The sequence below is a fragment of the Lathyrus oleraceus genome, chromosome 4 (assembly GCF_024323335.1).
Source record: "Lathyrus oleraceus cultivar Zhongwan6 chromosome 4, CAAS_Psat_ZW6_1.0, whole genome shotgun sequence".
Classification (NCBI taxonomy): domain Eukaryota; kingdom Viridiplantae; phylum Streptophyta; class Magnoliopsida; order Fabales; family Fabaceae; genus Lathyrus; species Lathyrus oleraceus.
Genome location: NC_066582.1, coordinates 216,770,554 through 216,787,427, shown reverse-complemented (window position 1 = coordinate 216,787,427; position 16,874 = coordinate 216,770,554). Strand labels below are relative to the sequence as shown.

The 16,874-nt window shown below is 34.6% G+C and overlaps 1 protein-coding gene and 1 long non-coding RNA gene across 2 annotated transcripts; one reads left to right on the top strand and one right to left on the bottom strand.

Annotated features, from left to right (window-relative positions):
- The first annotated feature begins 1,906 nt into the window (after window positions 1-1,906).
- LOC127074630 (probable methyltransferase PMT27) lies at window positions 1,907-5,513 on the top strand. The gene is made up of 8 exons (XM_051015965.1): window positions 1,907-3,179; window positions 3,365-3,514; window positions 3,601-3,871; window positions 3,956-4,066; window positions 4,157-4,331; window positions 4,435-4,692; window positions 4,790-4,984; window positions 5,072-5,513. The coding sequence occupies exons 1-8, from the start codon at window positions 2,091-2,093 to the stop codon at window positions 5,271-5,273; spliced, it is 2,451 nt and encodes an 816-aa protein (XP_050871922.1). The 5' UTR covers window positions 1,907-2,090; the 3' UTR covers window positions 5,274-5,513.
- Window positions 5,514-6,779: 1,266 nt separating this feature from the next.
- Window positions 6,780-7,731, bottom strand: LOC127074631 (uncharacterized). Its single transcript, XR_007786074.1, has 2 exons — window positions 7,187-7,731; window positions 6,780-6,932 (listed from the first exon to the last, which is right to left on the bottom strand). It is a non-coding gene; the product is annotated as an uncharacterized LOC127074631 (long non-coding RNA).
- Between the last annotated feature and the right edge of the window lie 9,143 nt (window positions 7,732-16,874).

Below are 16,874 nucleotides of genomic sequence, written 5' to 3'. Positions count from 1 at the left end.
ATTTTCTAAAATTCCCAACATAATTTTCATCTTCTTCAACCCCAAAAAGTCCATGAAATAATCATCAAAATAATTTTATACCTGAAACAAAGTTATAGCCCTCTATTTCAGATATTCAACGCTTCAAACGGAACTCGATTTGAACTTACGGATCAAAAGTTATGGCCAAAACGATTTCAACCGAAAAACACAAAAAAAGGCTTCCGTGTTGAGTGCGATCGTGACGGACAGAATGCCGAATTTTCTGCGCTTTTCATCGTTGGAGGCCTTCCGGACCTCCGATTTCGATTCCGTAAAAAGTCAATCGCTCAGAAAATTACAACTCATGCAATACTCTAATTATCTAAAGTTAATTTACAGTTTTAACACAATTAAATCATCTAATCATTGTTTTAAGATTATGCCTAAAACCTTCAAAATTGCAACAATGGTGGATATATGTTCAATCATAAAAATAGAAAAATATACGCATATAAGGGACACGAAATGCATCATATAATCATCATATAAAAATCATCATAGCATCCAAATTCAAAATTATGAATCAAAACACACAACCCTAAGGAAGTTAAAGGTTCCTACATTCTACCCTTCTACCATACTCATTACTATTGGAACAAGTTTTCATCTTTACCTGAATTCCTTGCAAAAATTATGAATTGAAACTTTCACTCTCTTCTCTTGATCATCTTTCCTATTGCCTTTTTTCTCCTTTTTCTCAAATGTCACTTACGGTAAAAATCTCCTTAAATCCAGGTATCTCATATTCCTTATTTTTAGGATAAACTTTTATAAATCACCAACTTGGCACAAACTTAATTATCTCATATTCTCTCTTCCCATTAACTTTCTCAATTTCTCATATTTATCTCAATTATTCTATCTTCACTAATTAATATAATAAAAATAAATAAAATATTTTTTTTAATTATCAAAACAATTCTAAATTATTCTACTTACTTCTATCATCCCTCCATACCCCTAACTCAAGGATACATACTCCGTCAACACCTAACCATAAAATAAATCATCAACATTCATAATTTAAACAATTAAAATATAATAAAATATCTAATAAAAAACGAGGTGTTACATTATGCATTTTACAATACTTCGACTTATTTTCTTAGAAGAAGGAATTTTATGTCCTTTGATCAATAATATTTGTTTATCTTTCAACAGAATAACAAAAATTTGATATGCCTTAGTAATATCCAAAACATGGTTTTGTTTGTGACCCTGATTTCAATTCAGACAAATTGACACTTTCTACCAATACTACATACTCATCTTTATCTTTTTGAGGGATACTCTTTTTTTCTTTTTCAAGATTCAACTCACATCTGCCTAGCACTATCTTCAATTGTAACATGTCTCTAAGTTGTTGGTTAACAGTTTTCTTTCGGAAATCATAGTTCGGAATTGTTACAACCATTTGTGTTAACTCATAGCCTTAATTTGCATAAACCTACTTATATAATCATCAATTCGTTATCTTTTGTTTAAATCTTGGTTAGGTTTATGACATTAATCTTATTTTCTCCCCTAAAGAATTGCTCAGGGAATAGAGTTTCCAAATTCCCCCAATTTATTCGAATAAAATATTATTTTCTTTTGCTTCAAATAATTTTTTTTACTTTGAATTCGTAATCTCATATATAATATATATTAACAAATTGTAGGTGTATTTTTGCCTTAAAAATATTTATAAGAAAAAATATTTTAAAAAAAAAACTAAATGTATGCAAATATATATTTTATACTCTTTTTATGTACTTTGAGAAGCATACGACTTATAAAAAGAAAAGACAGGACAATAAAAGATGTAATAGACCAAAACAAACCATAAAAGATGTAATAGACCAAAACAAACCATATGTTTTTTCTTTGTATTTTCTTCTTACTCCCAAACATAGCAGTAACGTTGTCTTAAACAAATTCCCTACTCCGTCTCTTTTGGATCATTGATAATTTCCAACTTTCCAAATTAAGAACATCACATTCCAATTCCTTTCCTCCACAAACATTACTCAAAGATATTCAATTTCACTCTCACATCACTCACCATTTCCACTTTTTTCATAATCAACATGGCACCTCCTATCAAGTCACGTAATAGAAGATCATCATCAACATCATCATCGTATACATCAACGTTAACAACATTACTTTTTATTGCACTATGTGTCTTAGGTGTGTGGATGCTAACTTCAAACTCGGTTGCTTCGCCTAAGACGCGTTCGGCTGTTGATACATCTGCTTCCACCACCAATGATTTTTCGTCCAATGATGAACAAAATGATCGAACCACCACAACCAACAACAACAATGACGACGACAACAATAAAAAAAATAGATTAGATGATTCCACATCTGAAAGCACAACCAATGCCAACAATAATATTGATGATTCAATATCAGAAACTACAAACAATGATTTGACATCAGAAACTACAAACCGTGTATTTGGAGACAATCCAGGTAAACTACCGGATGATGCTATCAAAAGTGATGATGCAAACAACCATGAACGACCGAAACAACAACGTAAGAGTTCGTTCGCTCAGAATCAGGAGCCGAGAAATTCAAACAATGATCCGAAAAACATTGTGTTGGAGAAAGATGAAGTGAGTGCAAAGGGTAATATAGAAGATGAAAACCAAAATGCAAAGGGTGATCAGCAACAAGAAGTTCAAGATGAAGCGAACCAACAACAACTAAGGGAAGACAAAGGCGAAACCGAGGTCATGGAAAAAGAGCAAAAGAAAATGCCCGAACAAGAAAATGAGAGTCGTGAGGAAGCAGTGTCAGTAGAGAAGCCGAAACAAGAGATAAAGAGGAGGAAGTCGAGGAAGGAATTGAAGAGACAATGGTCGACACAGAGAGACGAGTCTCAGGGTGAAAAGGAGAGACAAAATGTCAACGAATCGGGTGGAAGTAGCAGTAGTAGTAATGTTGTTGTTGATCAAGAAGGGAAAGATTTCAAGTGGAGTATATGCAATGTAACAGCTGGTGCTGATTATATTCCATGTTTGGATAATGAAAAGTATCTAAAAACATCACATAGAAAACACTTTGAACACAGAGAGAGGCATTGCCCTGAGGATGCACCAACTTGTCTGGTCTCACTTCCTAATGGATACAAAATACATGTTCCATGGCCTGGTAGTAGAGATAAGGTTCTCTTTTATATATATATATATATATATATATATATATATATATATATATATATATATATATATTATATATATATATATATATATATATATATATATATATATATATATACCTTCAAATTTAACATATTGTATGTTGTTAGTAATAAATGTCCATAGCACTGAAATATGTTTTTGTGATTTAGATATGGTACCACAATGTACCACATGTTAAGCTAGCTGAAGTAAAGGGACACCAAAATTGGGTGAAGTTGATGGGTGAGTTCTTGACATTCCCTGGAGGTGGCACTCAGTTCATTCATGGTGCTCTCCACTATATTGATTTTCTTCAAAAGGTAACAATGAATTTTCTTAACTAGGTAATATATATAGATGATATAATAAGTTTGTTGAAAATAATTGGTTAACTGTTATTGTTCAGGCACAACCAGACATTGAATGGGGGAAGCATACAAGGGTGATATTGGATGTTGGGTGTGGAGTTGGTAGTTTTGGTGGTTACCTATTTGAAAGAGATGTTATTGCTATGTCTTTTGCTCCTAAAGATGAACATGAGGCACAAGTTCAGTTTGGACTTGAGAGAGGAATACCAGCCATATCTGCTGTCATGGGCACTCAAAGGTTACAATTCCCAAGTCGCGTATTCGATCTTATACATTGTGCGCGTTGTCGAGTACCTTGGCATGAAGAAGGTTGTTTCCACTGCAACATTTTTTCTTTCTTTGAACTTATCGATAATTGTTAATTGCATCGACACTTTTTTTCCTCGGTTACAGGTGGTATGTTGCTTTTGGAATTGAACCGAGTTCTTAGACCGGGTGGTTATTTTGTATGGTCTGCAACACCTGTGTACCAAACTCTTGAGGAAGATGTGGAGATATGGAAGCGTATGATAAATACATAACATGTCTTATCTTTGTTATGCAGTAATGAAATTGAATTTTTATAGGTGTTGACATATTTTTATTTTCCTTCAGAAATGAAAGCGTTAACTAAGTCCATGTGTTGGGAACTTGTGACCATAAAAAATGATACTCTCAACCAAGTTGGTGCTGCCTTCTTCCGCAAAACTTCTTCCAATGAATGTTATGAGCAGAGAGAGCAAAGCCAACCTCCAATGTGTAAAGATGATGATGATCCAAATGCTGCCTGGTAAACATTAAAAATGTTACATACATGAAAAGTTGATTGTTTGTATTCACTTCGAGTTTGACAATAATCGCGATGAAGTGATTAAACACGCATGTGTATATAGGTATGTACCTCTACAAGCTTGCATGCATAAGTTGCCTGCTGAGCAGACAGAGAGAGGGGCTAAATGGCCAGAAGTATGGCCTCAGAGGCTGCAAAAATCACCGTATTGGCTAAACGATGCAGAGGGTGAAAAGTTATCTACTCAAAATTTTGCGGCAGATAGTGTACGATGGAAAAACATTGTAGATGAGCTTAAAGCTATGGGTGTTGATTGGTCTAACGTGAGAAATGTCATGGACATGAGAGCTACATATGGAGGGTAAGCATCCATCTTAAATTGTACTTTTAGGTTCAATACTAATATAAAAGGTTTATATCAACTATCATTGACCATGAAAGTGATGTTATGTGTGTAGATTTGCAGCAGCTTTGAAGGATCTTCCTCTATGGGTATTTAATGTTGTGAATGTTGATTCTGGAGATACACTTCCAATCATTTATGAGCGAGGTCTCATTGGAATGTACCATGATTGGTGTGAATCCTTCAGCACATATCCAAGAACTTATGATCTATTGCATGCCAATCAACTTTTCTCAAATCTGAAGACTAGGTATTTTATTTTTCTACTATTTTTTCAGTAGGCTCGAGAAATTGCACCATATTAATTTGGTTTGTTTATATTATTTTGACTTCTCAGGTGCAAACTGATTCCTGTTATAGCAGAGGTGGATAGAGTACTTAGACCAGGTGGTCATTTGGTTGTCCGTGATGAACTTAGTGTTATTGATGAAGTGGAGAATTTGATAAAATCTCTAAACTGGGAAATAACCTCCAAAACTTCCAGAAACCAAGAGGGTTTGCTCTGTGCAAAGAAAAGCTTTTGGCGACCCGGTCCTTAATGTTCAATCAGATTAATATTTTCAAACAAACAAAGCACGAGATTCGTTCTGTTATAGTTATTCAGAAAACTCAACTCTTCTGGCACAATAGTTATTCAGAAAACTCAACTCTTCTGTTGATGTACTTCATTAAAATTGACAAAAAGTAGATGTAATACATGGTCAAGAAATTGTAGAATCTGTAATTTGTCATTTTCAAATGACCGATGCTGTAATACACTAGATTAAATAATTGAAACATTGGCAAAATGGTATAGCCCTGTAAGAGACGTTTGTAACCGTTTCATACTAAATCTGCTTTAAAATCATGTGCAAAATTGCAGGAAAAAATAAAAGTGAGAAATATTTCTTACCTAAAAATATTTGTAAGAGTTCCCGAACCCCAAGAACTATAGAAGTTCTAAGGAACTAAAAACTCAATCATTTATATAAGCATTGATTAGGGCATCCACTTGACCCATATGAATTGAGCTTGGAAATAAGTATGCAATGCTATAACAAAATAAACAAGGCTCAGAAATTAAAATAAAAAAGACCCTAAACTATCATTTATAGATAAATAATTAAATTCCAAACTTTATAAAATAAAGAACAATAGTGATATTCAGCATAAGTAATGGAATTGTAGAAGTTCCCGAACCCCAAGAACTATATAAGTTCTAAGGAACTAAAAACTCCTAATCATTTATATAAGCACAAGGTATATTCACTTGACCCATATATATTAAGTCAGAGAATAAGTAACCAGTGCTAAATCACTATATTGTTCTTTGTTCTTTTCTCTCATATGATAGAGAGCACAAATTATTGAGTAATGAAGAATATCTCAACCTGAATTATATATAGCATGTAAATATTAAACGGGGTAAAGAATTATAGGAGTTCCCGAACCCCAAGAACTATATGAGTTCTAAGGAACTAAAAACTCCCAATCATTTATGTAAGCATTGAAAGAGGTATTCGTTTGACTCATTGATTAAGCCAGAGAAGTAAGCAATGCTAAATCGCTTTTATTATAAGTTAAAAGCTACAGCAAAGAACATTAGTATATGGATATTGTAGGAGTTCCCGAACCCCAAGAACTATGAAAATTCTAACCCCAAGAACTATGAAAATTCTAAGGAACTAAAAACTCCGAATCATTTATATAAGCATTGAATGATATTTTCACTTGACCCATATGTAATAAGCCAAATAATTAAGTAAGCAATGCTAAATCATTATGTTCTACAAGTATAAACTTGCAAAGATTTATTAAATGAAGAACCATAAACTTAAATTCATTTTAGATGTTTAATAAGTTAAAAAGCTTGTAGGAGTTCCCGAACCCCAAGAACTATATATAAGTCCTAAGGAACTAAAAACTTCTTATAATTTATATAAGCATTCATAAATGCATCCACTAAACCCATGTATTGAGCCAGAGATCAATCATGTAAGTAATGCTAAATCGCTTCTACCTGCAAAAACATAACCATACAAAGACTTACTAAATTCGAAACCATAAACTTGTAGGAGTTCCCGAACCCCAAGAACTATATAAAAGTCCTAAGGAACTAAAAACTCCTCATAATTTATATAAGCATTGACAAGGGCATCCACTAAACCCATGTATTGAGCCAGAGATCAATCAAGTAAACAATGCTAAATCGTTTCTACCTACAAAAACACAATCTTACAAAGACTTTTAAAATGAAAAACCATAAACTTGTTCATTTAGCAAGTTTAATAGGTTGAATTAATCCAAACTACAAGGGAAGAAAATGTAGGAGTTCCCGAACCCCAAGAACTATACAAGAGTTCTAAGGAACTAAAAACTCCTAATGATTTATATAAGCATTGACAAATGCATCCACTAAACCCATGTATTGAGCCATAGATCAATCAAGTAAACAATGCTAAATCATTTCTACCTACAAAAACACAATCTTACAAAGACTTATAAAATGAAAAACCATAAACTTGTTCAATTAAGCACGTTTAATAGGTTGAATTAATCCAAAATACAAGGGAAGAAAATGTAGGAGTTCCCGAACCCCAAGAACTATACAAGAGTTCTAAGGAACTAAAAACTCCTAATGATTTATATAAGCATTGACAAATGCATCCACTAAACCCATATGTATTGAGCCATGGATCAATCAAATAAGCAATGCTAAAACAAAATGCCTAAAACTCAGAAATCAAAAATCCCAACTACCACAGTTCCTACACATAAAATCATTTAATTCATTCGCAAAAACTTTGTTTCCTGTTTCCAGTTTCCACCATCTTAATGACTTTGTTTTTCCCACGAATTTCAGATCCGCTGCAGCATTAGAAATTGTCAAATAATCAACAACTACAAATTCAATAGAACAAAAAATAAACTATATATAATAATTAAAATGAATTAATTTATGGTAACATTGAATATTAAACAAAAAAAATTAGATACAAACAGAGATTATCATTACAAATTCACAACAAACTCTTAAATTAGGGTTTAGGGTTAGGATCCCCTTGTTTGTAAAGCTTATCATATTCTTCAAGCTGGTCATAATATACATCCCAAACACATCGAACGCAACCACTACCACAACAATCGTCGGGATCTGGTTTCTCCGGCGGAGGAGGAATCTCCTTATCCGCGTTAGAATCAGGTTTAGGTTGGATCGGGTGTGGCGCGGGTGTATTAGAGGCTCCTACGGGTTCGGCCATACGATAGGGTTGGAGGAAGAAACAGGGTGAGGTTTTTTGAAAGCTAGGGTTTGTGTTGGTGGCTATGGTGTTTCGAGGGAAGAGTTTTTGTGTGAAATCGTAAGCTACTGCTTTCATGGTGATTAGCGCCGCCACCAAATCATCTTTGTAACAACCACAATGTTGAAAGTTAGGAACCACTCGTGTCCTTTTATATAACCCTGATTTCGTTTTTCTTACTATTGTTTTTTTTTTACTAATTGTTTGTTATGCCTTTATTTGACAAGCTTTTGTTAACTGCCATAAAAAAGAATTTACAGCTAGATTGGATTTACGAAATCTAATGCTGATGATAAGGTTTCTGTTTGACTTTTATAGACTAGGGTTTTGCTGCAAATTTAATGATTTTTGTAAATGTTATTTTATTTTGAGATATTTTTTGAGAAATTTTAAGAGCACCCACATCCATATTTATATTGAGTTCTTTAAATGGGATTCACTCAATTTTTTATGTTATATTATACTTTCACATTTTTTAATTAACTCAACTATATTTTTCAAACATCCCTACAATCCATAAAAACTTTAAAATAGATCTCACCAAATCCCACAATTAGTAAGTTAAAGAACATTCTCTAGAGAACGTGTTCACATGTAATAATTTTTTTCTTTTCAATTATTCAAGTATTTGAACACAGTTTTCTTAATAACTCTGTATGAACGGTTATGTGTCAGCCGATATTTATGCTCTAATCTGACTCTATAATGTAGAAAATTACTTTATGAAAATTTAAAAATGTCCATCAATTCTTAAAGATGTATCTTTGAACGTATATTTTACATTGTTGAATGACGCATTAAACGAGTGTCACTCCATGTAAAAAATAAGTTTTTTTTAGCTATCGTAAAAAAAAATTATGGTCAGATTAGATTTACGAAATCTAATGTTGATGATAAGGTTTGTGTTTGATTAGTTTTGCTGCAAATTTGAAGATTTTGTTGGTATGTTGATATATGTGAGTAATTTTGTAAATGTTGTTTGATTTTGAGATTTTTCAAAGAAATTTTAGTCTCTTCATATAATGTAGAAAAGCATTTTATGAGAATTCGAAAAAGTTCATCAGTTTTCAAAGATATATTTCTGGACGCACCATTTGCATCACTGAATGACGACCCCATGCAAAAACAATATTTTGTTCAGGAGATATATCTTCAGACATATCAATTCAATTTATTGTTTATTGAGCATTTTAATGGGGTTTTTGGATATGCATTTCCGGAGTTTTGAAGTGGCAAATTGAAAACCTGTCACTTTTACATGTCACTCATTTTTAGAGATGCATTTTCAAAAATATCAAACATTCTTTTAATAAAACAGTCACTTGCATGATCGGACTCATGCCCATTTTTTCTAAAAAAATATTTCCAAAACCTTTCCATTCTCAATCCAGATTTTTACTCCAAAACTTCATTCTTGTGTTTCATCACATTAAAATGAGCAAAAGAAACTGTAATTCAAGGTAAAGATCATTTATTTCAAGTTTCATTGCTCACATTAATCTTGTTTTGAAATTGGAAAAACTTATGTTTAATCTGGAAATGTATTTCTGGGATCTGTATGAATTCATCTGGAAATGCAGTTTCGGATGCGGTCTATTTTCATATTTCAGCTATCCTGTTTTCAGTTTTAGTAGTTTTTGTGTATTTTATGTTATTGTTTTCATTAGATATGGTGCAGCCGATGTTTTCCCCAAATCTATTGTGTCTTTGGATGCCAAAAATATCATTATGAAGGAGATAGATGTTGGCAACTAATTTAAAAATGAACAAGAGTTTGAATTTCGTGATCACATGTTTCAATAGATTTGTACAGAGGCATCCAAATTGGGGTTTGGTTTTATAATCGAAAGGTTCGATAATGGTTTGGATAGAAGAGGTGCATTTGTGACAATAACATGCAAAAGAAGTGGAAAGTATAGACCTCCTCTCCGAAATTTCAAACGAGATGACATTGATTCAAGAAAATATGAGTGTCTATTTAAGTTGTGTGGTTATCTATTGGAAAATAACAAATGGAGATATAATGTGATATGTGGTTCCCATAATCATGACTTGTCTAGAAAGTTTATCGATCATCCAATTGCATGCCTCCTCATCTTAGAAGAGAATGAATGTGTTTCAGACATGACATTGAATTCGGTGCAACCAAAAAACATACTTGCAACTTTTGAAACATAAAAAATCCGAAAATATCGCAAATATCAAACAAGTGTACAATTTCTGATACCAAAATAACAAGGCGCTTAGAGGGGATAGAACTGAAATGCAATAACTCTTAAAACCTTTGGATGATAACAGTTATGTATCTAGGTACCGAACGTGCGAGGGTGGAGTAATCGTTAGAGATATATTTTGGACTTTGTTGAAAAGTATATTTCCGGCAAATATTTTAATATCGTATCCACAGAGATTGGTTGTTATTACCGCCGTTCTATAATTCAAATTGTTATAAGTTTCAAATGTAACCAAGTTGTTTTGTTTGAAAAGTTATCTTTTGAGTAAAATAACACTAAGACAATAAAATAGTTTTAATCAAATGTAAAAGACTTGGCAAGATTGGAGTTCACTATTCAAATTTCTTATGTTTCCTTATGACAACTATATAGACTTAAAATTATTGATGATATTCAAGTATCCTCTCAATATCATTTATCTCTAAATGATATTGTGATAATCACTATGTTAATGGTTAAATGATTTCTCTACCTAACTATCAATATAGCAATCTTTAATGTTTGATACAAAAGAAGAGTAGTGTATAAATCTACTTCTACAACTCATTCACTACTTGAAAGTATATTTTAAGTCAATACTTGAATAATCTTTCTCAACAACAACTCAAATCTAAATATTCAAAATAGAGCAAAAATATCATTCAATACATCAATAACCTTTTGTCATATACAAGAGTCAAATGGAATACATAAACAAATAGGAATAGCTACTACCTCCAATCTAGACAAAATGGGGTTTAGCTCCTCATCATCATTTTGAACAGCAAAATGCAATATCAAAGTAAGCTTTGTTTTTCTTCTACAATGTGTGAATGAATTTCCTCTTTTTTTCCATTCTATTTTTTAAAGAGTTCAACCTTTTCTTAAATGTTCATTTTCATCTAAAACTAAAAAGCACTCTAAAAATGATACAAAATTGTCACACTAAAGTTGGGTTGAAAACAGAACACTTGGCCCAAACAAAATGCTTGCTGTTTTCGCAAGGTTCGCGGCGCTATCCCTGGTCGCGGCGCGAACTGAAGCAATTTCAGCTTCTTTACCTTGCAAGCTTCATTTAACAATTCTCCCAAGTGTTATTCTTCCAAATTCTTCCAAATTTCCATTGAAACTTCTTCCAAATTATGCTTATGCACTCCAATGCTCTCTTGTCCAAAAACTCTACAAAACTAACAAATACGTGAAATATCTACTTAAAACATAATCACTTAAACTTAATTGCATTTATACAAAATTGTGAGGATAAAAGTGTGTAATTCAATAAGAAAATGGTAAAAGGGACCAATAAAAATATATGAAAACTAGTACTAATTGGCCCCTAACAACTCTCCCCAACTTATCATTTTGTTTGTCCCTAAACAAAAGTTTTCACCAAAACAACCAAAGCAATGAAACAAAAGATTGAAACAAGGATTAACCAAGGACATTCAAATGGTTCAAAAGTGTATGGCACTTTCTCAATCCATTTATCTCAATGCTAGACAAAACATGAATAATAGCAATGGTTGGGTGAAAATATCATACCAAGGAATTCAAAGCAATACATGTCAAAATTGAATCAAACTTACACACACATCATAATAATGATGAATAAACATGAAGGTTTTCTTTCACTCATCCAAATAATTAAATCAACATAACTCGAATCATGCGGTCATCAAAGCAAATACTAAATCATGTGAAAAATGAGAATCAAGAGGTCTTTCAAAGGTTGTAATGTGACTTGGGTTACAAGAAAGGATATGATTAAGAGAATTCAACAAAAATGCCTATCCTAAGAGAGCATTCCCATAAATTCAAACTCAACAACAATTTTCGTTTCTTTGATCCCAATCTTTCTTATTTTCTTATTTTTCACATCCACACAACCATGAGCTTTTTCTTTGTTTTTTCTTTCTTTTCTTTTTCTTTGCTCCATAGTTTCCAAGGTGATTTCTTTTTCTTGTTTCTTTTCACACTTTCACCCTTTTATAAAACATCACTTTTCCAAGTTTCTAATCAACTCTTCTAATTTACTCTCCCCAACTTTAGATTTCAAGACCAAATTTATTCAATAATGCTCCCTACTTAGACATAGGCGAAAGGCAAAATTTGCAAACAAACTCGGTTTGAAGGTTCAATTGAAATGAAAGAAATTAGGATTCATTTATTCATAAAATTTTCAATTGACTTTACACTTATCAATCAAATGAATCCTAAAACAAGCTCAAAGGGGGTTAACTAAGGATCACTCCTCACAAGGTTAGTTGATTCAAAACTTTTTGGCCAAGTGGTTTTTCTCCATAGCAAACAATGCCTCTATCATTTTCACAATTTTCACAAAAATAGATTAATGCATGATTTAGCATGATAAGAATGAATTGAAATAATGTTCGGTTTCCCGCATTTAATGTACAATGGAAAGCTACCTCACAATTGGTTAAGTCCTATTTTGATTCAAAAATGACATGTATCTCAAGGAATTTATGATATGGAATTTGCAACACATCATCAACTACTCATGTTAAGTCTAGAAAGCGATAAAGTGTACCTTGAAATGCCGACACCAATTCTTATCATCATCACTCGAAGTGTCATATGCTTCCTTCCTTGTAAGCATTACTTGGTTGCTTCAAGCTTAACTTAAGAATAAGAAAAATTAAACAAACAAATGGGGCATACCAAATTCATTGTAACACACAGTTAAATCTCACAAAAGATCCATGCAATTAACAAACCAAAGTTTATGGTGAAACTAGAGCCACCAAAAGTATAATCATAATTAAACAAAAACAATAATAATAAAAAACTCAAAATAAAAATCTACTACTACTCAAACAAAATCCTCAATCTTCTTCATCATGTCCACCACCAACGGATCCAAGGACATCCTCCATCTCATCATCATGGGTCGCACCACCACCTCCTGCACCCCCCATAAATGTTGGTCTGCCCTCAGGCCAATTAGAATAAGCAGCATACTCCGCCTGGGACGGAAAAGTGCGGGCTTCAGGCGCAAGGAAGGTGTTCTGAAACTGCTGCTGCATAGCATCAAAAATGAATGATTGAGACCTCCTAGAAGCCTCAAAACTCTCACAGCAATAGGTAGCGAATGCCATCTGATCAAATGTTGGCGTACTGCGGGCTCGGGGTCTAGAGGAAGAAGTGTCAGCTCCTTCAGCTCTGTCCATTTGGCTCTGACAAAACCTGCTCAGATAAGCATCATTAATTATACTGGTGATAGACAAGTGTACCTCATCCGGAATGGGAACACTTTCCCTTCAGCAAAGTCCCATAATCAGCCCTGGATATGTTAGAACACTAGCTTTCCCACCTAACTTGGTTCCACTAGTTGCAACTTTGTGCATTTCCCCCGTAATGATGGATGCCACATCTACTGATTTACCAATCATAATGTAGTACAAGAGGCATCCGACATCCAATGGAATGGTGGTGCTATGGCTCCGTGGCCGAATATTATTCAATAGAAGCATCAAATAGGACCTTGCTTCCAAGTTCAAACTCTCCCTCTTCCACGACTTCGGGAATCCCTGATCATTCAAATCATAAGTCTTTCCTTCAAGGCATAGATGAGCACTCACGGTAGGGAGGTCCCAATCATTGGCCATTTCTTTGGCACGGTACTCGCACCGCCCATTATCCGCCAAAATGAGAGGATTACCCAAATAGGCGTTGATTGCGTCCCTACTCAAGGAAATGATCTTTCCCCTCACTCTTGTTTGGTAGTGAAATGCCACTCCCTCCTTCAGCTGAAGAGCATTGGCGTAGAATTCACGCACAATGTCATAGTTTATCTCTGGCTCCGGTTCACAAATTTTGTTCCATTTCCTTCTTTCAAAATTCACCACCAACTTCCTATAAGTTTCACCCGGTGACAAGCAGATGAATCTTTCCGGTTGAATGGTTCTTTTGATCAATTTTTCGAATCTCCCCTCGTGCTCATCACTAGTGAATCGTCGCACGGATCGTGGAGGATCGGAGCTCGTGGTTTTGGTACGCTTTGACATCTGCAACAAAATCAGAAACAACCACATAAAAGCCATAAGAGAAGTTAGCATTCATAATCCAAAAACATGAAACTGAAATTTCCCAATTCGCGGCGCGATGGCCTGTTCGCGGCGCGAACCCTGCGAACCAGAAAAATATCAGCAGCCTCTAGGGTTCCTACAGCTTAAAACTTTTATCAACCATAATCACAAACCCTTACCCAATCCTAATTTGAATCCTCTATAGACATGCAATGTTATATTCAGCAACTATAACACGTTCTAGCAAAACCCTACTGCACCTTAATGAGGAACAAAAAAGGAAAAGGAAGAGAGATTACACATACCTTTGTTGAGGATTGACTTGATTCTTGTTAAAAAGTTTAGGATTTTTGAAATGGAGAGGATTAATTGTGAATTTGGAAGTGGGGTAGTGAAAGTGATGAAGAGAATTGTGAAATTGTAAAATGGAAATGAAATAGAAATAACACCAAAACAGAACTTAAAAGGTTCTGCCATGCTCAGTTTGCGGGGCGAACTTCGTTCGCGGCGCCAACGTGAATTTTTCCATTCAATTCGCGAGGCGAAGGTTGTTCGCGGGGCGAACTGAAGGATTTTTTTTTTAAATTGTTTGGCATTGGACAGAACTCATTTTTCACACAAACAGAAACAAAACAGAATACATTAACAACTGAATTGACAAAACGTGAAATGCAAACTTACCATGTTGGGTTGCCTCCCAACAAGCGCTTTGTTTAACGTCGTTTTGAGCTCGACGGTTCAATGATCTTCACGGTCCGGCTAGGGAAATGACACAGACATCTCGATTCACTTCTCCACTATGGTAGACTTTTAGTCTTTGTCCATTTACAGTCCATCTCTCTTGTGACTTTGGATCCTCAACCACGATGGTCCCATAGTTTCGCACCTCCTTTACAACAAACGGTCCCGACCACTTGGACTTTAGCTTACCGAGAAATAACTTCAATCTTGAATTGAAAAGCAGTACCATTTGTCCAACTTTGAACTCTTTGTGACAGACCTTTCCATCATGGTACGCCTTCACTTTCTCCTTGTACAGTTTGTTTGAATGGTAAGCATTATTCCGTGATTCCTCCAATTCATGGAGCTGTCTTTTTCTTTTCTCCCCAGCTAGAGTGGAGTCAAAGTTCAAGAATTTGAGAGCCCATAGTGCTCTATGCTCCATTTCCACCGGGAGATGACAAGTCTTCCCATAAACCATCTGAAATGGAGTTAGTCCAATAGGAGCTTTGTAGGCGGTATGATACGCCCACAAAGCTTCATCCAATTTTGATGACCAATCTTTTCTTGAACTCGAGACTGTTTTTTCAAGGATCCTCTTCACTTCTCGGTTAGAAACTTCCGTTTGACCATTCGCTTGTGAATGGTAAGGAGTAGTCACCTTATGCTTTACACCATAATATTCTAAAACTTTTTCCAAAGGTGTATTACAAAAGTGTGATCCTCCATCGCTTATCAACACCCGAGGCACACCAAAACGTGAGAATATGTTTTTCTTTAAAAAAATTATCATCGTTTTGGAGTCGGCCTTAGGTGAAGCAATTGCTTCCACCCACTTCGAAACATAGTCAACGGCCACGAGGATATACTCATTTGAGAAGGAAAAGGGGAATGGGCCAACGAAATCAATGCCCCAACAATCAAAAACTTCTACTTCCAACATGTTGGTTAGAGGCATTTCATCCTGTTTGCCTATTCCTCCACTTCGTTGGCATGTGTCACAACTCTTTGCGTGTTCATGTGCATCTTTAAACAAAGACGGCCAATAAAAGCCCGCTTGGAGGACTTTAGTGGTTGTTCGCAAACCGCTATAGTGACCTCCATACGGAGAGTTATGACAATGCCAAAGGATGCCTTTTGACTCTTCAAGTGTCACACACCTTCTTAAAATACTGTCCACACCCACTTTGAACAAATACGGATCATCCCACACATAGTACTTTGCATCCGCTAAGAATTTCTTTCTTTGATTACTAGTGAGGTCTTTCGGTGTCAAACCAGTTGCCTTATAATTAGCAAAATCGGAAAACCAAGGCCTCACTTGAATCGCATAAAGCTTTTCTTCCAGAAATTCTTCCCTTACTTCTTCTTCTTTATTTGTAATTTCCACATTAACCAAACGGGACAAATGATCCGCTACCAAGTTTTCGGAACCTTTTTTATCCCGGATTTCCAAATCAAATTCTTGTAATAACAAAATCCAACGAATTAATCTTTGTTTGGAATCCGGCTTGGTTAGCAAATACTTGATTGCCGAATGGTCGGTGTAAACTACAACTTCGGACCCGATCAAATAAGCTCTAAACTTTTCCAATGCATACACTATAACTAGTAATTCCTTTTCGGTTGTCGTATAATTGACTTGCGCCTCATTTAAGACTTTACTAGCATAGTGGATGGCATGAAAAAATTTATCTCTTCTTTGACCTAAAACCGCACCAACCGCATAATCGCTTGCATCACACATAAGTTCAAAATCAAGTGTCCAATTTGGTGCAACGATTATGGGTGCGGTGACTAACTTTTCTTTCAACTCAAGAAATGCTTTTAGACACGACTCATCGAAAAGAAATTGCGTACCTTTGTTGAGCAAATTACTCAAG